The sequence below is a fragment of the Phoca vitulina genome, unplaced genomic scaffold, assembly GCF_004348235.1.
Source record: "Phoca vitulina isolate PV1807 unplaced genomic scaffold, GSC_HSeal_1.0 scaffold15, whole genome shotgun sequence".
Taxonomy (NCBI): domain Eukaryota; kingdom Metazoa; phylum Chordata; class Mammalia; order Carnivora; family Phocidae; genus Phoca; species Phoca vitulina.
Genome location: NW_022589718.1, coordinates 33,112,377 through 33,134,970, shown reverse-complemented (window position 1 = coordinate 33,134,970; position 22,594 = coordinate 33,112,377). Strand labels below are relative to the sequence as shown.

Below are 22,594 nucleotides of genomic sequence, written 5' to 3'. Positions count from 1 at the left end.
GTCATGATCCCCGGGTCCTGGGATCGAGCCCCACATCGGGCTCCCTGCTCAGCCAGGAGCCTTCTTCTCCCTCTCCCACTCCCCCTGCTTGTGTTCCCCCCTCTTGCTGTATCTCTGTCAAATAAATAAATAAAATCTTAAAATAATTTAAAATTTTTCTTAAACAAGCTTCTTATAACAGAAAACTATATATATTATGTATATATCTATTACATTGACCAGTTCTAACTCTTAAAAAGACATTATAGGCCTAAATTCTATTTTATAAAAAAAAATTTAATAAACATTACAGAAGAGAATGTATGTGACGCATCACTAGTGTGAAGTATTTTTTTAATCCTTAGTGATATGCTTAACTCAAATTTTTTTAGATGAGGCAGATTTTTAATTAGCATATATGTAGTAAAATCTTTTCACTTAAAAATAGCAGTTGAAATCCTACTATAATTCTCTATTTTGTTTTAAAATAGATTAAGAAGCCTATCTTTGGTGCTTTAGCTACTTTAAAAGATCCATTGAGTGTTAAGTTATACATATATAAATGATTGTTTCCTTCTTTATTTTAAATGAATGAAGGAAAATGATATTTTATATATAAACTATGAAAAAATCGCATAACTCTTTAGCACATGAAGATAATAGATGAGTAACCCAATTTGTGTCTAAAATCTAAATTGGACAGATTCAAATACAGTTCTGTTACTCTGACTTCTGCAGTGTTCTATACCTTATTATTAATTATAACTGTTAATTCTTCATAGAACTGTGTCATTTCACCATGTCAGTCTGCATCTGTTGTGCCTTAATATGAAAAACAAAGCCATTTTTTAAATTTATAAAAGGTTTTCCATTGTTAGATTTCATATGCATGAAAACCCAAACAAATAATATGAACTTATTTTACTACTAGAAGATGTCTATATTACTGATAATGTGGACAAATTATTTTCCAAGTTTAAATACGCTTTTATGAAAGAAGCCTCATTAGACAATAGTTTTAATAGCATTGGAAAAATATTTTTGCCTATAAAAATTACCAGGTCGTTAACAAAATTGCAACATCAATATGAGTTATATCTTGTGAAAATATGATTTTTATGTCAATCAAAATTTATATATATTTCCATGACATCATCCAGAGGTGTTCAGGAACATGGTCTCATTAAAGCAATGACTTGGAAACCTAGAAAAACCACTGTGGACTGTTCACAAGGTTAATTCTCCACCCACAAGAAACACTGACTACAACAAACCCTAAAATTCTTATAAAAGGGGGAAAAGCTTCACTAATGAATACAAACCGCGTATCTCAGAGGCTTCCATTCCGCGATAAGCATTCTGCCAACTGACTGAAGACTCTCCCAGAGGAACTGCTGTAGCTCCTAGAAAAGCTCCTTCGTGAAGCAGATGGCCTTCCGAAGACACCTGTAGTGTTGGCCTCTCAATACAGCTCATCTTCAAGGAGCTCCTGAAGTTGCTACTTTGCCTGCCTGCTACCTTCATTTACTTACTCACTATGAAATGAAACCTATAAAACTAGTTCATGTTTTCCACAGCTCTCCATAGGCCCCACGGGAGTCTTGAGAACTTACCATAGGCCATGAGTGATTAGCTTTTTCAGGTGATTGAACATACAGTCAAGAGAAGTATAAACAAACTTTTTATATGACTGTTTACCCAAATCTAATCCTTCTCTCTGGATCTTTTCCCCAGCCAAGCTTCAGAAGACTTGTTTCTATAACCCTTTCCTAAGGAACTATATTTTATGGGTTGAAAATTATTCTCATAATTTTCTACTTTAAATTTGTCCCATTAGAATGCAAGGTTCATAGATAAATAACCTATAGCTGGTTAAGATATGCATTTAAAGTATACCTTTTACTTCAGATAAAACTAGATTTTAAACACACTCACTCCCAAGAAGTAATCCTGTTTCATCAGGGCTCTCTTTACTTTCTTTTACTAAATATTACCTGCCAAAAATGTGAAATTAAACTGGGAAGTCTCTGGAGATAGAAATTCTAATAAAGCCGAGCCTTCAAAAATGCAGAACAATTGACAAGAGTTTAGTTGGAAATTGGCAGGCACGTCGTGGGATTCAGTGTTCCTAATACTCATTCTCGGAAGTTGCAAATGAGACTGTTAATGAGAGAGCATAAAGACATGAAAAATTCCAGTTGAAGAAAAATTTCCAAATGTGAATGTAAAATTATAAGAATGTATGAAAGATAATTAATCTTTCAAGATACCAGCTTGCTTTGGTTTCCCTCCAGCGAAATTATGGGGAGTGGAAGCAACCAGTAGAAAATGTTTAATTGAACTGAATGGTTTGCTAAACCCCAGAACCAAATTCCAAGTGAAGCACAATTTTCCTTTCCCACAACTCTTATCAACAGGAGGGACACCTATTTTTTTAAAAATGTTTCAAGTCAGGCTATTTATGGGGGTGGACAAGGTTCTCTGTGGGCCTATGTATAATAATAATCATTCAGAATAAATATTTTTATGAATGCATGTGATGTATGAATATGTATCAGGCAAAGTAGTAGCTCTTTTCATTTCTAATGAGGAAAATGTATTACAAAAACGTAGATTCACCATTCCTACAGAATTTATGAGAAATAACTTTGACTTGTCATGGTGAGTTATGTTTAACTGTACCTTTAAAATGATTCTTGCTCATTCTGTGTTATTTGATTTTGTATTTTTAACAGTAACTGGCACAGGTGTTTAATAAATGGTTATTGAATTGAAAAAGCATGTTCTTCAGCCCAATTATGGATGAGACACCACTTTAATTTACTTATATATCCAAGACTAGGTAATTCTGTCCACTTAGTATGGCAGGAGACGGGGCATCGCTTCTTCAAAGCCATTAGACGGGTGCTTTCCAAGCTTACTTTTCCTTGTTTCTATAGATTTCCTAGCAGATTCAAAAGAATGTTTTCCAGCTTGCTTCACACAAGTTTCTTAAGTGGATTGCCACCAGTACCTATATTTCCTGGAATATTTAAATAAACAACACTAAAATCAGTTTGTGGTTATTAGATATCTGCACAATGACCAATGTTTCTAATACATGAAACATGCAGAATGATGGGCAGCAGGCTGAGCCCAGGTTCATCCAAATGCCTGGTAAACAGAATATTTAAAGCATATGTTATAGTAGCCGTAAATAAAAAATCTGAATGTCATCCACTTCCAAAAGTCATTAGCAGTGCCTAAAATACCCAGGGCTGATTTTGGTGTATCTGATACCGAATATGACTCAGTTATTTTTAGATGTTGCTTCAGAAAGCAGCTGAGGTAACAGTGCCATGGTTTTCACAGGGCTGAGATTTGGCAAATACACAGAATTCATAGTTGAGTTTCTGGAGCTCTGCACTGAAGCCTCCAAGCTGCCCAGACTCTTCAGGTTACTCAGTTCCAACAAGAGGAGCCAGTCACAGCTAAGAAATCTGTTTTCCCCCGGCCCAGTAGTTTGCTGGATGCTAGGTTTAGGTAAACAAATGGAGGAATTTAAGTGTTAAAGAAAAAACAAAAACAAAAACAAAGGTAATGACTTATCTAACAATTAATTTTCACCACCTTATCAGATAATTAGAAGCTTTTCAGATGAATGGCCTTGTCGTTTCAGTGTTGTTACGTGCAGTGCAATCTTAGATGGTAAAATAGGGCCCAGTTCCAGTGGTCTAGCTAGCTCTGTTTCTCCTTCCATTAACTTTCAAATTATGTTAGCTGACTTGAACTTATCACTCTACTCTTTTATTAGAAACAACTGAAAACGGAGGAGGGTGGGGGGATGGGGTAACTGGGTGATGGGCATTAAGGAGGGCACATGTTGTGATGAGCACTGGGTATTACACGCAACTGATGAATCACTGAACACTATACCAAAAACTGATGATGTACTATATGCTGGCTAATTGAATTTAAATTAAATAATTGAAATAGAATCCCTTGAACAAATTTGGGGAGAAAATAAAATTTAGCAAAACAGCTCTCTCCCATGTAATTAACCAAAGTCTGCTCCATTCATTCATTACTTTCCATTCTGCCTAGATTAAGAGAATCCAAGTATCTGGAACAGGATTGAGAGACGTAAAAAGATAAAAACATGTTTCTTCCTATCCTGATCTGCCCTGAAAACCTCCATAGCCCATCATCCACTTTAAAAAGGATAGAAAAAGACCACCGAAGTGAGAGGGACTCATAACAGAGAGCACTGAGAGAATAAAATGGGGGAGAAGTTATTTATAGCTGCTCATACATGATTAAAATTGTAAAAGCAAGAATCCACTCTACTTGGGCATTCTGATCTGAAATGATAGCATTATTTTTCTAAAAATGCCTGTGTGTGACCTTGAAATTTTTCTGAAAAGAGAACAGAAATGAGGAATGCTCTTTAGCAATTCAAGCACTGGTAGGCATCATTTTCTCAAATATGGACACTTTGCATCTGTTTCTCACACTGGAAGGACGCCCTGCTGCGACTCATTCGTCCTCTGCCTTTTCATTGCAGGTCCCAAAGCAAGTGGCCATGTGCTTTCCTGGCCTGAGTCAGGTCCAAGTAGCCGGAAGGGGAAAGAGGCAAGCAAGTGAACCAAAAGAGCCGTGGGGAAGGCTCCCCCTGACTCGGCCTCAGCCCTCCTGTGGCTCCCAGCCTGCTGGAGTTTTCACTGCAGGCGTCACCATGGGAACGAGGTTGAGGCAGATTGAAGGAGAGGATGTAGGCCCAGAACCTGAAGGTGAAACTATGGATACATTCTTTTTCCCCATAGAAACATCGTTACTTCTGTTGGGTTCTGTCATGCAGAGTCCCATGCCTTGGGCATGTGATGAGTTAAAGAGGTTTTCATGGACGGGCCTAATGTCTAGATACTAAGAAGTGCGCTCTGAGAAACAGTAGTTCTAGCAGGCCATTAGCAAAAATAGAACTCAATGATAGTGATGTGTGATCAAATAGAGTTTGGAAAACACTTGATTCTGTACCTCTGCTCTTTAATATTTACAATGCATATTAGCATATAAAAGGCTCTGTGAAATCCTAAGTTTAAATGAAGGAATCTGTTGACATTGCTTTTCCAGACCTTATGTAAACAAAAACCTTTTTCTCTCCCATGAAATCCCTTAACAGTAGAAAACATGCCCTGCAGCAGAGGTCCCCAAATATTTTCCATCAAAGGCCTGACAGTCAATACTTTAGGCTTTGTGGTAGGTTTGTCAGATAAAATATGGACACTCAGTTAAATTCGAATTTCAGATAAACAATGAATAATTTTTAATAAAAGTATGTCCTCAACATGTCCGCAAAAGTATTAGTTGTATTGGCTATGTCTGTTTGTATTCACTAAATCTAGAAGCCCACTTTGTGGGCAACAACTGGCCATGACTCAGCCCTGCTGTTGGGCAAAAGTCGCCACAGACAAGGCATGAAGAACAGGCGTGGCCAGGTTCCAATACGACTTTATTTCCGGACATGGAAATTTGAATTTCATATAATGTTCATGTGTCAGGAAATATCATCTTTCTTTTGATATATTTTTTCAACCACATAAGAATGTGAAAGCCATCCTTATCTTGCAGGCTATGTAAAAACAGGCAGGAGACTGACGTTGGCTTGTGGGGTGTAGTTTGTGATGCTATACTTGCATTCTGAACGACCAGGATTTAGACAAGTGGTTTCTTGGGGTACAACCAACTGGGAAATGTAGGCAGGCAAGTGTCCCTCGCTGCCGTGGGACGGATGCATCATCCCTGCTAGAGAACTGAGTTTTGAGCTCTGCTGATGAGCCCCACCTGTTTCAGACTCATCTACTTCAAGAGAAATCAGCAGAAATTGTCCCTTTCATGGGCGGGGGGGGGAGGCTGGCTCGGGAGTCTCTGGACGCTACTGGCACTTGCAGACTGCAGGCCCCTCAGTCTATCAAAACATCAGCCTACCAACACAATACACAGTGGTAGACTAAAGGCCTAGACTGACGTTTTAACGATTTTTTTTAAATTCAAAGGAATGAAGTAGAAACACTCATTTAACAGGTAAAAAGTTAAAAATAACAATCACAAAAACTCACGTAAAGCAGGAGCGAGGCCTTCCTTTGAAATCATGGCATCGTGTTTGCTCCCAGAGACTTTGGGAGGAAGACGATCGAGAGTAAGTTCTCCCACTGTTGGTTTGACCTCAAACCATTCTAGAAAATACGAGTACAGAAACTCTTCGTTAGAAATTCACTATGGCCATTGCCAAAATAAGACACCACAATTTACAAAGTAGGCAAATTCTTTAGACGTTTCTTTAATCATATTCCTAAGAGTGGTGTGGATGGGAGGTTATTAACCCTCTCCCCACATTGTTCACACCTCTGATGTACAGAATAGTTGCTTTAAAAAGTTACTTTAAAGACAACATCTTTATGTTCCTATTAGTTTTTTAGTAAGTTCTTATTTAATAGTAATATGTATACAGAAAAGTGAACAAATCGTGTGTTTACAGGCTGATGAATCTTTGGAATGAATACACCTGGGTTGTATTATTAGTATCCCCAAATCCCCTGCCTATCTCTCCCATACAGTACCCTAAAAAGAAAACACTGTATTGACTTCTGTCATAAAAGGTTAGATGATTTTTTTGTATTTCATGTGGGTTTTTTTATATTTCATATAAATCATACAGGATTTATTTCATTTTTCAAACATGTTTATGCTATAAAAATAGTGACTTAAAATTACTTCCATGTTTCCCATATTTCTCATTAAATCTATAAATTATCACACTTGGGCATTGATTTCCCTGTGCTTCTAAAGATCACTTACCCCTCCTCTGCAGCTCTCAGCCTTCACTGAGGCCGGAAAAAGAGTCTAAGGTAATTTCTACTCATCAATCAGACCTTGTTAATGCTATATACAGCTCTGGTCAATAACATTCTCAGAACTATAATTATCACAGTTAATTACTTTGGCTGAGCTTACAATCAACAGTCTCAAAAATCAAGACTGGTAAGAATTGAATACTGTTCAGGAATCTGAAGGGTTGAGGTGAACCATGGCTAAAGAGAAATTGTGGTCAAAAGAAGACAAGGGAGATAGAGGTTAGCTTTGCACCAAGATGGACTTTTAAATAGAAGATTAAATAGAATAGTTGTGTTTTGTTCTAGAAATCCCAACTAGAGCCAATGAGAAGCAGAAATGGTGAGATCGACTAAATGTAAGCAAATGTTATGTATAAAAAATAATTGTATCTGATTTGTGGTATTAAAAAAAAAACTTGACAGAACTAAAATGCTGAAGTGTGGTAGGGGGCTGGGCAGGAGTCGTCATTGTCATTGTTTTAGGGTCCTTATAGTTGGAGAAAGAAAGTAAAGATATTAATTTTACATTAGGATACATATGCATGTTAAAATTTCTAGGGTAGCACTAGAAAGAGTAGAAATTTTAAATTTTCCAAATTAGTAGGGGTGGGGGGAAGTCTTTAAAAAAGATTCAATCCGAAAGAAAAGATAGGTGAGACAAAAACAAGGAACAGTAAAAGAAAAAAAGGCCACAAAATAATATGATAGATGTGAGGGCAAATATAACAGTAGGCAGTACTACTGAATTCATAACAATTAAAATCACAGTGAATGAAATAACAAAGGTCCATGCCACAGGATATTTCTAAGAATTGCAGGACTTGCTTTACCAAGTATCAGCACTTACTATAAAGCACTAGTAACTAAGACAGTGAGGGTGTTGAGGTTGCACACAGGTAGACAAAATCAGCTAGAGCTGGGAAACAGACCCATATACATAAAGAAACTGGAAACGTTTGAGACAGGAGGGTATTATTACAAATCAGTGAGAAAAGAATAAATTTTGTTCAGGAAATGGTCTGAGACAGTTGGTTCTCCATTTCAGTTGCAGATGAATTAAGATCTTAAAAGAGACTAACCCCTTACCAGATCTATGTTTTGCAAACCTTTTTTTTTTTTTTTTTCCATTTTATAGGTTACCTTTTCACTCTTGTTTCCTTTTTTATGTGGAAGCCTTTTAGTTTGATGCAATCGCACATGGTTTTTTTTTGCTTTTGTTGCCTGTGCTTTTGATGTCATTTCCAAAAAATCATTGCCAATGCCAATGTCAAGAAACTTTTTTCCTATGCTCTCTTCTAGTAGTTTTATGGTTTCTTAAACATAAGACCTGTTCTGGTCTTATGTTGGGGTGTGAGATAAGGGTCCAAACTCATTCTTCTGCAAGTGGATATTCAATTTTCTCAACATGATTTATTGAGGAGACTATCTTTTCCCCATTGTGTGTTCTTGGCATCCTTATTGAAGATCAAGTGTCTGTAAATGCATGGATTTATTTCTGGACTTGCAATTCTGTTTCATTGGTCCAAATGTCTGTTTTCATGCCAGTATCTTACTATTTTAATTACTATAGCTTTGTATTTAGCTTGAAATCAGGAAGTCTGATGTCTTCAGCTTCGTTCTTCTTTCTCAGGATTGCTTTGGCTTTTCGGGTTCTTTTGTAGTTCCATATGAATTCACGATTGTTTTTTTCTATTTCTGTAAAGACTGCCATTGAAATTTTGCAAGCTTGCATTGAATCTATAGATCAATTGGGTAGTATAGACATTTTAACAATATTAATTCTTCTAATTCATGAACATAGGATGTCTTTCCATTTATCTGTCTTCTTTTATTTCCTTCATCAATGTTTTATAATTTACAATGTATAAAGGAGTAATATCCAAAACATATAAGGAACTCATACAATTCAATAGCAAACAAAACAAATAACCCAACTAAAAACTGGGCAAAGGACCAGAGTAGACATTTCTCAAAATAAGAAATACAGGAGCACCTGCCTGTCTTGGTTGATGGAGTGTGTGACTCTTGATCTTGGGCTTGTGAGTTTGAGCCCCATGTTGGATGTAGATATTACTTAAAAAGAAAATCTTAAAAAAATAAGATATACAAATGGCCAATAGGTATATAAATAGGTACTCAACATCACTAATCATGATCAGTAATCAGGGAAATGCAATCAAAACCACAAAAATATATCATCATACACCTGTTAGAATCGCTATTATAAAAAAAAGACAAAGTATAAAAAGTGTTGGTGAGAATGTGGAAGAAAAGAGAACCCTTCTACACTGTTGGTGGAATGTAAATTGGTACAGCCATTATGGAAAACAGCATGGAGACCCAAAATTAAAAATAGAACTACCATATGATCCAACAATACCACTTCTGGGTATATATCCAAAGGAAATGAAATCAGTATTTCAGAGAGGTATCTGTACCCCCATGTTCATTGCAGCATTATTCACAATCACTGAAGATATGGAAATGCATGAATGTATAAAGAAAATGTGATATGTATGTGTATACACACACACACAATGGAATATTAATGGAATATTAATCAACCTTTATGCTAAGTGAAATAAGCCAGATGTGGAAAAATAATACTGCATGATTTCACTTCTAGGTGGACTCTAAAATAGAGTCATAGAAGCAGAGAGTAGAATGGTAATGTCCAGGGATTGGGGGGAAGGGGACATGGGGAGATGCTGATCAAAGGTATGTAAGATGGATAAATTCTGCAGGTCTAATACATATCATGGTGACTATAGTTAATAGTGTATCATGTACTTGAAATTTGCTGCTAAGAGGATTGATCTTAAGCGTACTCACCACACCAAGCAAACAAGGAAAAAAAAAGAAAAAAGAAGGAAAGAAAGAAACAAAGAAAATGGCAATCATGTGAGGAGATGGATATGTTTGATTGCAGTGATCATTATACAATGTATATGTACATCAAAACATCAAGTTGTATACCTTAAATATATTTCTATTTGTCAATTATAACTCAATAAAGTTGAAAAAATTTTAAAAGTGAAAGGCTAACATAACATTTTTCTATATATGTCTCCGAGGCAAGGGAAATAAAAACACAATAAACTATTGGGACTACATCAAAATAAAAAGCTTCTGCACAGTGAAGGAAGCAATCAACAAAACTAAAAGGCAACTCATGGAATGGGAGAAGATATTTGCAAATGGCCTATCTGATAAAAGGTTAGTATCCAAAAAATATAAAGAACTTATACAACTCAACACCTAAAAAACCAAATAATCCAATTTAGAAATAGGAAGAAGGTATAAACAGACATTTCTCCAAAGAAGACTTCCAGATGGCCAACAGACATATGAAAAGATGCTCAATGTCACTCATCATTAGGGAAATGCAAATCAAAACTATAATGAGCTATCACCTCACACCTGTCAGAATGGTTAAAATCAACAACACAAGAAACAACAAGTGTTGGTGAGCATGTGGAGAAAAAGGCACCCTCATGCACTGTTGGTGGGAATGCCACTGTGGAAAACAGTATGGAGGTTCCTTAAAAACAGAACTACCCTACAATCCAGTAATCATGCTATTGGGTATTTACCCAAAGAATACAAAAACACTAATTCAAAGGAATTAATATACCCCTATGTTTATTGCAGCATTATTCACGCTCGCTAAACTACGGAAGCAGCCCAAGTGTCCACCAATAAATGAATAAAGAAAATGTGGTGTGTGTGTGTGTGTGTGTATATACATATATATATATATATATACACACACACAATGGAATTTTACTCAGCCATAAAAAAGAATGAAATCTGGCTGTTTGCAACAACATGGATGGGGCTAGAGAGTACAATGCTAAGGGAAATAAATCAGAGAAAGACAAATACCATATGATTTTGCTCATATGTGGAATTTAAGAAACAAAACAAATGAGCAAAGGAAAACAAAAGCAACAAACCAAGAAACAGACTCTTAACTCTAGAGAACAAACTGAAGGTTACCAGAGGGAGGTGCATGGTGGGGGGGGGGGGTGGGGGATGGGGATGAAGGTGTGCACTTGTTGTGATGAGCACCGGGTGACATATGGAAGTGTTGAATGACTATATTGTACACCTGAAACTAATATAACACTGTATGGTAACTTTACTGGAATTAAAAGTTAAAAAATAAATAAAAGTGAAAGGCTAAACTTCAGTAAATTTAAATGTAGGAGAATGTTTTTATAACCCCAAGATGCCAACAGTATTGACCATGAAGTTTGTATTTGTTTTTCATTTCTGCCATAACAAATTACCATAAATTTGGTGACTTATGAACAACAGCCATTTTATTCTCCCAGTACACAAGTCTCAGGGCTTCTTTTTAAAGTCTCACTGGGCTGAAATCAAGGTGTTGGCAAGGCAGCATTCCTTCTGGAAGCCCTGGGGATAAATCCTCTCCCATGCTCATTCAGGTTTTTGGCAGAATTTGGTTCCTTGCCCTTCTAGGTCCAAAGTCTCTGTGTGGTTGCTGGCTGTCTCCGAGGGTTGTTCTTTGCCCTTTGAGGCCATGCCCCTATCTCCTTGTGTTCTCTGAGTGGCCCCTGCAGCAATGGAAGGCTGAGGCCCTCTCACACTTCAGACCATCCCTACTTCTGCTTCTGCTGCATTGCTCTGATTCCACTTGGAGAAAGTTCTCTGCTTTTAAGTGCTCATGTGATTAGACTGGACCCACCTGGATAACCCAGCATTAACTCCCTAGGTCAAGGTGTGCAACTTCTGCAAAGCCTCTTTTGCCATGTAATGCCGCATATTCACAGGTTCCAGGGACTGGGGCATGAACAACATGGGGGCCCCATTCTGCCTACTACAAAGATGGATAAAATCTAAATTAAGAAATATATATGAATGAAATTAAGAAGAACATAAATTGTATGCATGAACTATTTTTTTTTTTTTTTTACATCAAGGAAATTACAAACAAAGGCAGCAGGACAGTGGTGACTCTCAGAGGGAACCATGGAGAATGCAGTAAGAAGGAGACCAGCAGAATGTAAAGGTATTGGTAATGTGCCACTTCCTAGACCATAAAGGGATTCAGAAATATTTATTCATTGTCTTCTTTAAATCATACATACACTTTATATGCATGCATGTATGACAAAAATCACAGCAAAATTTTAATGTTTAAAAACATACAAAAGAATTTGAATACACAATTCCACAACAGGATTAATAAACTCAATTCTTTCTCTACTCACAAACTCATGAGTGGAACCAGAAAGGAGAGCAAATCAAGGAAGAGAAACAAAAACTGATAGGCAATGGAAGATGAACAGAGTAACAGAGGACAAAATCCAAGATATCCAACTCACAGTTAGGGGCAAGTGACAGTTACTGCTCTCGTTTCCTTCCAGGGACTAGAGAGAAAATGGCTCTTCAGAAAACTAGGGTTCAAAAGAGCGAAATCCTAATGACTACAGCTGCCTTATTCATTAATGGTTTGGGTGCCACCATCACGATAAAGTCACTAAGTGTCTGGAATCAAGGACTACAAAATTCCAGGACACGAGTGGTGTCAGAAAAGCAAAAGCAAAAACAAAAACAAAAAACAAAAAAAAAAGAAAGTTCACTAACTTGCCAACTGTTGGGACTCTGATGGCAAATGCTTTGGATGCTTTGAGAATTATTTCGGTGGTATCTCTGGAAAGTTGCCTTGGGTTGCCCCAGTCAGCCTTACCTTACCCAATCTACATACGGAGGCTACTACAGAAAGGGTAACACTGGCCATACGCTAGAAAGCATCTGGAATGAATCACGGTAGTCCAGGCTTTTCCTAAAGTACTTATATCCTGATGAAGTCTTAAATATTCCCATCCTCTTTAGTAACTTGAGATGATATGTGAACCTCTTATTTCCCACAAAATTTTATGTGAACGCTTTCACTAACGTTTTTCTTAAAAGTATTAATACACTCAGTTAAGCTATGTTTGCATTAGAAAAATTATTACATAAACCACTCCAATGATAATAAATCGTTCCACTGCTAGCATAAGAGAACTATTTTCCTTTTAAGCCTGGGACAGAAAAAGCAGAAATGGGACAGACAATGGCCAGCTTTTCTTTCATTTGTACTCAAGTATAGCCTCATTAAGTTGGGAAGAACTCAATCGACTATTTCCAAGGAAAACTTACTTGGATTCAGTTTTCTGCTTAATTTTCTTTGCAACATTTGTAGAAGTAAGAGGTACTCTACTTTAAGTTCATTGCTGAGCATGTTGGGATTGCTTATTATTTCTGATAACCTGATGTTATCTTTAATCGACTTGGAAGCTGTAGACCGAGGAACTAGGGGCAAACGCATCTGGTAACTATAGTCTGTGAAATTCACGAGGTCGTCCTGGATACTTTTAATTCTGGAAATAAAAAATAAAATACTGTTCACAAGCCACATTTTAGTAATGAGACTGATATCAAATTTTCATGTTAAACTGTATTGCTAGAAAAATTCCGAATGACTTACTCTCGATGTGTTAACAAGGTATAAACCTCTTGGATCAGGATTTCAGGTACTCCAGCTTTGCAATGAATTGTTCCATGGATTAGCTCTTTAGGTAATTTAATTTTTTTTCTTGCCAGGAACTTTAATAGTAGAAAGAAAGAATTTTCATTATAAGAAGTTCTATATAAATCTCCAATTCCTAGGAATTCACTTTAATCCCCCTTTTGTCTCTCAACTATTTTTTTTTGTGTTTAACGTGTTAATTATTAAAAGATATTATTCTTCAGCAAGAAAACCAATTATTCTGTCCCACTCCAATTTGAAATGAGTATGCTCAGTTTCATAAGGGACTCATGACAAGCTTTAACAACATTCTTTTCAATACAGGGAAATGAGCTGCCAACTCAGTAGCCACACACACATATGTGTAGATATCCAAGAGGTCAGGAGTACACCTTTAAAAACACAAAATTCTTAACAAAGTGTCAATGACTGCTAATTTACCTGCTCCAACTGTGCCCAGTTATCCAACTTGACTTTCAAAGAAGTTCCATTTTCAAAGGATGACAATTTAAGGTCCCAGGGGTAATATATAGTGAATATTTCTGCAATCAGGAAACCATTTGAAAAATCCCTGATCCACACATAGATAGCATTAAGGAAATGAAATAAAATGTAGTTACTTTTACAGTTGGTAATATTTTATAATCAATTAACACCGATTGAATATTCCATACTGACAGCAAATAACTTATAAAATTAGTTTTGTTGGATCATTGCTTTGAGGAAGATTTGCTATGGAATAGAATTTTGATAAGATTAGATACACACCAAAGGCTTTGGTGTTCTTTTTATGAACCCAAACTATTAATTCGTATTGACTCTGCATTTTAACAAGATCCCTAGCTGATTCCTATGCACATTGAAAATTTCAGGCATGTCTTTATCAAAAAATATTGAGATTAGTAAACCAGAGTCCTTGACTGCAAAAAATGTCATCGTCTTCATGTTTATGGGAGTTAGTTCGCGTTCCCAGAGCAGATATTAACTGCCCGTGAGGTTCAGGGTGCTGCAGTTAGGCATCAACTTTCTTCAGTAGGTGCCATCCGGAGGGTAGACTGATCCCCACGGCTATTAACTGATGTCCAGTGTTTCTAAAGAAAGAGGCTTGACTGTTTAAATGTTTTTGTAGTCACCGAGGCATTCTATATTAGCTTAAGTCTACAATGTAATGATTGATTGAATGGATAAATATACGAAAGCTTCCTCGTGTATTTTGCAGGCCCGCTCCCTCAGAGGGGAAGGGGTGTGCGTGCGTGCGTGTGTGTGTGTATGTGTGTGTGTATGTGTGTGTGTGTGTATGTGCATGTGTGTGTGTACGTGTGTGTATGTATGTGTGTGTGTATGTGTGTGTGTGTGTATGTGTATGTGTGTGTGTATGTGTGTGTGTGTGTGCGCGCGCTGAGCGGGCAGGGGTCTGGCACGGAAACCTAGACTGGGCGGAGCAGGCTAGCTGAGTGGGGCGGCCCCTGCGCCGTGGCGGGGCAGGCGGGGCCACGGGGTCGTCCGTGGGTCCCCGGGATGCTCAGGCCCAGGCGCCCGTCTAGGCGGCTCGCTCCTGCACCTGCTGACGTTCCTGGGGAAGAAGGTGAGATCCAGGCCCTGGAGCCAGCGCAGAACCGACCGAGACAGGCGGGAGCTCTTCGGTGGATGCGGATAGACCAGCCACTTCTTAGGCTTCCCTCGGACGGGAGCTGCCGCCTGTGGCGAAAATGACGGTGGCGTGGGTAGGGCTGCCGCCGGCAGCATCAAAAACTTTTGTCCCAGGCCGGCGGCAGCCATGTCGCTTTCTGGGTTTCTATGGCAGCATGTGCGGCGGGGCGGGGCCTGCGGGGGCGGAGCCTCAGTGAGGCCGGAGGACCCGCTTGGGCGGGGCGGGGCCTCGGTGTGGCTGGGCGGGGCCTGTGGGCGGGCGGGGCTTCAGCCGGGTAGGCGGGGGGCCTCGCGGATCCCCCAGTTAGGGGAGCTGACGCTGGGATTGGGGCACGCGATCCCTGGCTTCGTTGGGTGGACGCTTTCAACCTTAGTTGTCGTTAGCCTCACTTCTAACCAATTTAGAGCTTCCTTCCAAACCCCTTGTCCTTATACGTTTACATTTTAAATATTGCGGTTTCAGCCCAGCCAAAGGCCTATTTTCAGTCAAGCATTTTGAGGAGGATGTGAGAAGCCTCCAGAAGACGTCAGTTTTTGTTTAGAAATTGGAAATGATAGGGTATTTGCTCCAAAACGCCAAAGAAAACATTTTCGAAATTAAAAGGAATAGATGTCTAACGTCTATAGATTTAACGTTTCCTCAGTTATTACATTAAGTGTTCATAAAAATTACATAATATTCGAAAATAATTTGTAAGTTTTCACATTTCACAAAGATGCCCTCGTATATATGATTCATTCCTTCAGGCACCGACCTAGTCATTTGGGGTTTATCAGTGAACAATGCAGAGAAAAAAAATGATGGCTGAGCCAGCATCCACAGTTACAAATTAAATATTGACACAACAAATTGACGAAAATCCTTTAAAAACTTTTGCAAAAAATAAAGTCACTTAATGTGGCATATAGATACGTATTATTATGCAAGATAAAATATGACTAGATCTTGATAGTGGAGCTACATAATATTCCATTGAATGTTTACTCAAATACACATTTTTTAATGAACTAAACCAATGTGAATCTGTATATGGCTTGAAAGAAAAAAAAAATGAAGCTAAGAAAGCGTTTTCTTTTTTTCCCAATGAGGTTTTTCATGAAGGATTCATTCATTCAGTGAACTTTTTTTTTGAGGAACCGTTCTGTGCTATGTTATGCACTGGATCTTCACTATCCAGTACTGTAGCCACTAGCCACCTGTGGCTGGTTAGATATAAATTTAAATAAAATAAATTGAGTAACACTGGCTACATTTCAACTGTTTAATAGCTACGTGTGGCTAGTGGCTACGTGTGTTGTAAAGAAGAGACACAACCCTGTCATTGCAGGAGGTTCTATTAGACAGCTGTGGACTAGACTATTTATAGAAGGCACACAGTTATAAATATCAGTAAAAAGATCATGTACACTGAAAAGCTCTGCCGTGGTAAAAATATATTAGTATCAGGGAGGAAGCAAATAATTTGGCCTGAGGGACTCTAGGAGTCAGTCCTTTCGGAGGAGGTGACCTTTGATTTGGATCTTATAAGGCAGTATTTTAAATTGCTTATGACAGAGGTTTTGGAAGACCGGGTCTACTTTTTATTAGTTACATGACTTCAGGCAAGTTATATAGCTATTTTTATTTGCAAAAGGAGGAAATAAATAATGTATACCTCAGAGGGTTGTGTTAAGGATTAAATAAGTTAAATATGCAAAGAGCCTAGAATAATGTGCAGCAGTAGTAAGTGTTGAGTAAGTGTAAATTATTGTTTCTAAGACAGTCGGGAAATCTGTGGGATGAGGGGTACGGGAACAGTTCCACACAGAATGACTACTCTGAGCAAAAGCACAGAGGATATAATCTGTGATTTGAGAGTTTTTTAATGAGTTTGGGGAAATACCAAATCCTTAGGATTAGAGAAAGTATTTAGGCTTTAGCATGAGTTCTAACCCAAGATTTAGGTAGTAACGGCCAAGGAGGTAGATTAGGGCTTAACTGAGCACAGTCTTGCTAAGAGTAAGAACTTTCCTGTAATAAATGTGCCAGTTGTTAAGCAGATACAGCTCTGTTTCAAACACACCCTTCTTTATTTAGCTTGTTGGAACGCCAGTGTGGTTTCTCCTTCGCTAAAAGCTTTATTAAATTGTGACAATAGGGGGAGCTAGAGAGAGGCCGGGAGGGGAAGGGAAGAGGGATTTGCTGTTTCCCCTTCTGCTTGCATTTCACAGGGGTGTCACCACAGCAACAAAAGTTAACCTGGCAGTGACAGCTGGTTCCAGTCTCCAACTTTTTTTTTAGCTTTCCTGGAGCAGATTTCATCATACTCCCTCAGATGTTTAGCAAGCACTGAGAAGTGACCCTCCTTAAAGAGTCCGGGATTTTACTCTGGGACTGCCCTTCTGAGCTCCAGAGAGCTGGCAGTAGCCCTGTAGTTACCGTCCCCCTTCAAGAGTCATTCTATAGGGGCGCCTGGGTGGCTCAGTCGTTAAGCGTCTGCCTCTGGCTTAGGTCACGATCCCAGGACCCTGGGATCAAGCCCTGCATCCGGCTCCCTGCTCTGCGGGAAGCCTGCTTCTCCCTCTCCCACTCCCCCTGCTTGTGTTCCCTCTCTCGCTGTGTCTCTGTCAAATAAATAAGTAAAATCTTTAAAAAAGAAAATAGTCATTCTATAGAGATTTCCCTCCAAGTTCTGGCTCTTATAACCCTAACTTCTCAAATCTGTTCTAGCAGTGACAATTACTTCCTGAGTCATCTATTTCTGTTGATTTGATTGATGTAGGAAAGACATTAGGGTTTGAAGCTGACAGCCAAAGTCTTTGGTGCAAAAAGGTGCTTTTATTAAAGCACGAGGACAGGACCCATGGGCAGAAAGAGCGGCACTGGGGTCATGAGGAGTGGCCCATTAGATACTTTCAAGTTGGGAGGGGGTTAGGGATAGTGGAAGTCTCTAAGGAATTTTGGAAGCAAGATTTCCAGGACCTTGAGAGGGCTAGCTATTGTTGGGGAGAGGTCATTTATTACTGTCTCATAAAACCTGAGTCATGAGACCCTTCAGATGTCTATCAGTGGGCCATATGCTTGGGGGATGACTGCCAACATGCATCTTGGGGGCTTTAGAGATAAAGGAAGTTTCCAAAGGAATTTTTATATGTTAAAGTAGACTTACAGGATCCTGGAGCGGCGGGGTCAGGCTAGGATTGCCTTTTGCCTTAGCAAAGTGTCAACATGGAGGCAGCTGAGTTCCTAGAGGAAGGTCACTCTGCCTCTTTCAAGGACTCTAGGTAGTAAGGAACTTTAATAATTTTTCTTCTGCCTTTGCTTCCCACATTATGATGGTCCCATTTTAGTTTTTCAGTTCATCAGCATGTTTAACCCTTTCCTTATATTACATTCTTGTTTAATTTGTGTAGTTCCTTCTGTCTTCCTGACCGGTTGCTGAATGATACCCTGCTTCATAGGTGGAGGGATGTTTCCCTCTACCACTAGCTGACCTGCATCTGACTAAGGCATCAAAGGAACTTGCTGTTTCCTGTTCATCAGATCCAGTCAGCAAGATATCATCAACAGAGCCGACCAGTGTGATGTTCTGTGGGATGTTCTGTGGGATGTTAAGACACCCAAAAACCTCCACTGATCTTGTGGGAGAGAGCAAAAGAAGTGCTTTGACGTAAGGCAAGATCATGAATGTGCGCTATTGGTCCTGCTAAATTAAAGCAAACTACTTTCGATGATTCTCACAGACTATTATAGAGGGGAGAAGTACTTTCCAGATCAGTAACAGCATAGCAGTTGCTAGAGACTGGGGCAATTTATGCCAGGAAAGATACTTCAAATGGAAAAGCGGCTATAATTGGAGTTACTGCCTGATGAAGTTTACAGTAATCCGTAGTCACCCTGTAAAATCCACCAACTTCCGCACAAACCAAATAGCCATCAAAGTCAGGAGTTGTTTTTGACTTAGCACCTGTCAGGAGAAACTTCAGAGAGCTTGCTTTGATATAAATGTTTTGTTGAACAAGAAACACACCGTCCTCAGACAGGGAGACCTGCAGCTGAACGTGAAGAGTCATTTTTTAGCTAATGGATGGTGGGAATAGGGCAATACAAGGTAGCGGAATGGAGTAGGGAGTGTTCCAGGCAGAGGGAACAACATTTGCAAAGGCAAGGAGGCAAGATGAGCTCGAGGAGAGTCAAGTCCGTTTTTCGACTTTCCTATTGTGAGCTTCCTTATGAAGGCCTTTCGTGATCTGTCCCCTGATCACTGTCTACCACTCCCTCTCTTGATGCACATGAGTCTTCCAGAGGACAGACAGTGGCCAATGCACACTCCCACTGAATAGCGGATTTCACCGAATCTTTGGGAAGTCAGATGCCACCCCAGAAAGAAATGGAGTGGGAAGTAAGAGGCTTGTATTAACTGAATTCATCTGAAAAATGCATCTAAGAGACTGAGAAATCATTGAATTGAATGAGTAAACCCAAAGTGGTCAGATTTCACTGGGTGAAAGGGAAGCTTGAGATAAAAATGAAGTTCTACTAGGATAATAAAGTTGGCTTTTATCCACTTGAATATGTGACTTATAAAATCTGTACCTACAACGTAAGCCTCTTATGCACCAAACATGTTTGAAAAATGCATTTGAATTTTGAAAGTTACTTATTAAAAGACTCCTTGAATTTGAACACACTATTCAAAATGGGAAGAAACCCATCATTTAAAAAGTGAGAAAACTGAGACCTCCAGGGCTAAAGTGATGTGTTGAAGGTCCTACAGCAGTTGGAGAAGTAAAAACTCACCTGAAATTTCTGAATGAATTTCCTGCCATCAGTGCTGAAAAAACCTGAGGATGGTCATTTAGGTTTCTAAGAGAGAGGGCAGGCCTTAAAATAAACTAATTGTAAATGATAATAAGAATAACAAAGTAGAGGGCGCCTGGATGGCTCAGTCGGGTAAGCGTCTGACTCTTGATTTCGGCTCAGGTCATGATCTCAGGGTCCTGGGATCGAGTCCCATATCGTGCTCCGGGCTCAGCAGGGAGCCTGCTTCTCCCTCTCCCCCTGCTGTGCTCTCTCTCTGTCTGACAAGTAAATAAATAAAATCTTAAAAAAAAAAAAAAAAGAAAAAGTAGAAAAATTAGAGTAAAAAAGTGAGAATAATCCAAGGAAGAGAGAATTTGTAAAGTCAGATAGATAGATAACCACAGTCATTTGGGTTCTGGGCCATCACAGAGCGAGGAACACAATGAGTACCTGTGGACCTTCTATTCCCAAGGGGCTATCCATTCACACTGTGTTTCTATTTACTTCTTTGGAAACATCAAATATACTCTGTGGTTAAAACAATAATTGAAATGAAATACTTTCTCCTACAAAATAAATGTTTCAGTAAAGCCTTGCTACAATGATTATTTCACTGCATTTCTTTAATCTCAAGTCAAATAGTTTGGTTTGGCTTGGTCTTTCCCTTTGTGGAATTTTGTCCTTGGATCTTTGTGTGTGTGTCTGTGTGTATGTATATAAATGTGTGTGTGTGTAATATATATATATCTTATATCTTATATATATATATAAGATATATATATCTTATATCTTATATATAATATACACACACACACATATAATAAGATCTGGATTAGGAGACCTTCAAGGTATCTTATTTCAATGTGCACAACTCTAATGACCATTATACAATGATTTGAAAACTGGAGGAAGGGCGCCTGGGTGGCTCAGTCGTTAAGCATCTACCTTCGGCTCAAGTCATGATCCCAGGGTCCTGGGATTGGGCCCCACGTCGGGCTCCCTGCCCGGCGGGAAGCCTGCTTCTCCCTCTCCCACTCCCCCTGCTTGTGTTCCCTCTCTTGCTGTCTCTCTCTCTGTGTCAAATAAATATATAAATCTTGAAAACTGGAGGAGAAAAAATTAGAGCAATTGAATCTTATTTTCCATTACCTTCAATTAGAAAATCAAATACTAATTAGGAGAGAAAAAAGAAAAGGTGTTTTATTCCAGGGAAAATAGTCACACTTTAATATATTAACAAACAGATGATATATTTAAATTAGAACACTTCTTTGATAAGACAATCATACTCAAGCAAAGATACAAGATACCAGCATACTAAAATTTTAAGGTGTCCATTTTAATTTTAATATTTGGTATTTACTTCTCTTATTGGTACCTTACGCTCTAAGGGATGAATTACATTTCCTTACACTCTAAGACTACCTCTAGCTCAGGGAAAATACTAGTAGAAACCTGTTTTACTAGAAGAACAGTTTGATACCTAATTATATGTAATGAGTTTACTCTATAATAAAGAAATTAAATGCACATTATTCATGAGGACATTTCAGATTTGTTAGGCTGGGATATTCAGTAAAATAGACTCATAAAACTCTCTAGCCCCATAGAAGACATTTTTTTTTAACAAACCCGCTACAGCTTTACTTCTATTTTTGAAAATTTAAACATGATTTTTAAAAAAGGTAATCTTAGTGACTTTGGGGTTACATTCAAAATAGTTTTATTTCCCATGGGTCTCCAAAAGTCAGCCAAGAACTAAGGAGAAAGGAAATTAGGCCCCTGGGTTATTAAAATCGTGGTCAAAATATTTTATCAAAATTTGATAAATTTATAAAGCTCATCAAAATATTTTCTACTTCACACAGTTGTGAGTATCCAGATTATTTTATTTCTTAGTCCACAACAGACTCAAATCTTGTCTAAATTACAAAGGAGGCACAAAATTTGTTTCATTATGGTTTCTACTGCATTGAAGTACAGTTAAAGCAGAAGACAAAAAACACAGTCTGAACCCTTGCAGAGGACACTACTTTGTACCCCGACACTCCCTTCCTAATACAGTCTACACCGAAGCCTTGCTTTGTGTAAGAAGGACTGGAAACAGCACTAGTAAGGTCTATGTATGGGGTAAATTTTATAAGGTCTCTAAGTTTGCTAAGTGGCACCCCCTCTTTCTTTTCTTTGAAAACCCCACAATTTAAGGAGATTTTCATCTTCCGTTTTCCACAGCCTTGGACTGCCCTGATCCTGGATCGTGACCCGGAGGCCTCTTTATCCATTGGGTATGAAGTTCAATTTCTTCGGTCCAGGCCCCACCAGCTAGCGACAGTTTCTGGGGCGGAAGAAGGCTGGAGTCTATGTACAAAAGCACTGAAGAGAGACCCTCAGAGGCTACCCTGGAGAAGGAGGAGGTCTTAAAAAATCTTAGCAGGGGTATAATGTTCCAACCATCTCAGGATGAGACAGAGGGAGCCATAACCAGAGTCCCACCACTTTCTGGAATGGGGACATTGAAGGTGGTGAAGTGACTAGTGAGATCTTTGCAGGGAAGGGGCAAGTTATCTTTTCTTCATGAACTGATCATTATAACGACAGGTGCACATTCAATATAGTGGGTTTCCTGAATGACAGCCATCTTTATTTCAAAAAGGATATTAGTTGTTATTTTCTAAACCATACGCATGTTTTGCATTATATGAAAACTACAGAGAGATAATCAATTACAGTGGCTAACACTTAAAAGTTAATGCATTATTTGAAGAATGGAGT

General features: G+C 38.6%; 2 protein-coding genes across 7 annotated transcripts in view; one reads left to right on the top strand and one right to left on the bottom strand.

The window, feature by feature from the left end:
- The window catches only part of WDR17 (WD repeat domain 17), a 104,684-nt gene extending 82,542 nt beyond the window's left edge, over positions 1-22,142 (top strand). For 4 of the 6 annotated variants that reach the window (XM_032413698.1, XM_032413697.1, XM_032413704.1 and 1 more), the window contains one exon: positions 4,523-6,050. In XM_032413698.1, the coding sequence (XP_032269589.1) occupies positions 4,523-4,885 (363 nt within the window). In that variant the 3' untranslated portion in view covers positions 4,886-6,050. Of the gene's footprint in view, positions 1-4,522; positions 6,051-11,794; positions 11,884-22,054 lie in introns of those variants that run through there. The other 2 variants (XM_032413702.1, XM_032413700.1) reach the window with 2 other exon arrangements.
- On the bottom strand, positions 152-15,173 carry SPATA4 (spermatogenesis associated 4). The gene is given in 7 exon segments (XM_032413710.1): positions 152-2,963; positions 2,966-3,001; positions 6,075-6,191; positions 13,020-13,240; positions 13,348-13,466; positions 13,831-13,960; positions 14,951-15,173. Coding segments are annotated over 7 exon segments (969 nt in total). The 5' UTR covers positions 15,169-15,173; the 3' UTR covers positions 152-2,835.
- Positions 22,143-22,594: the final 452 nt, after the last annotated feature.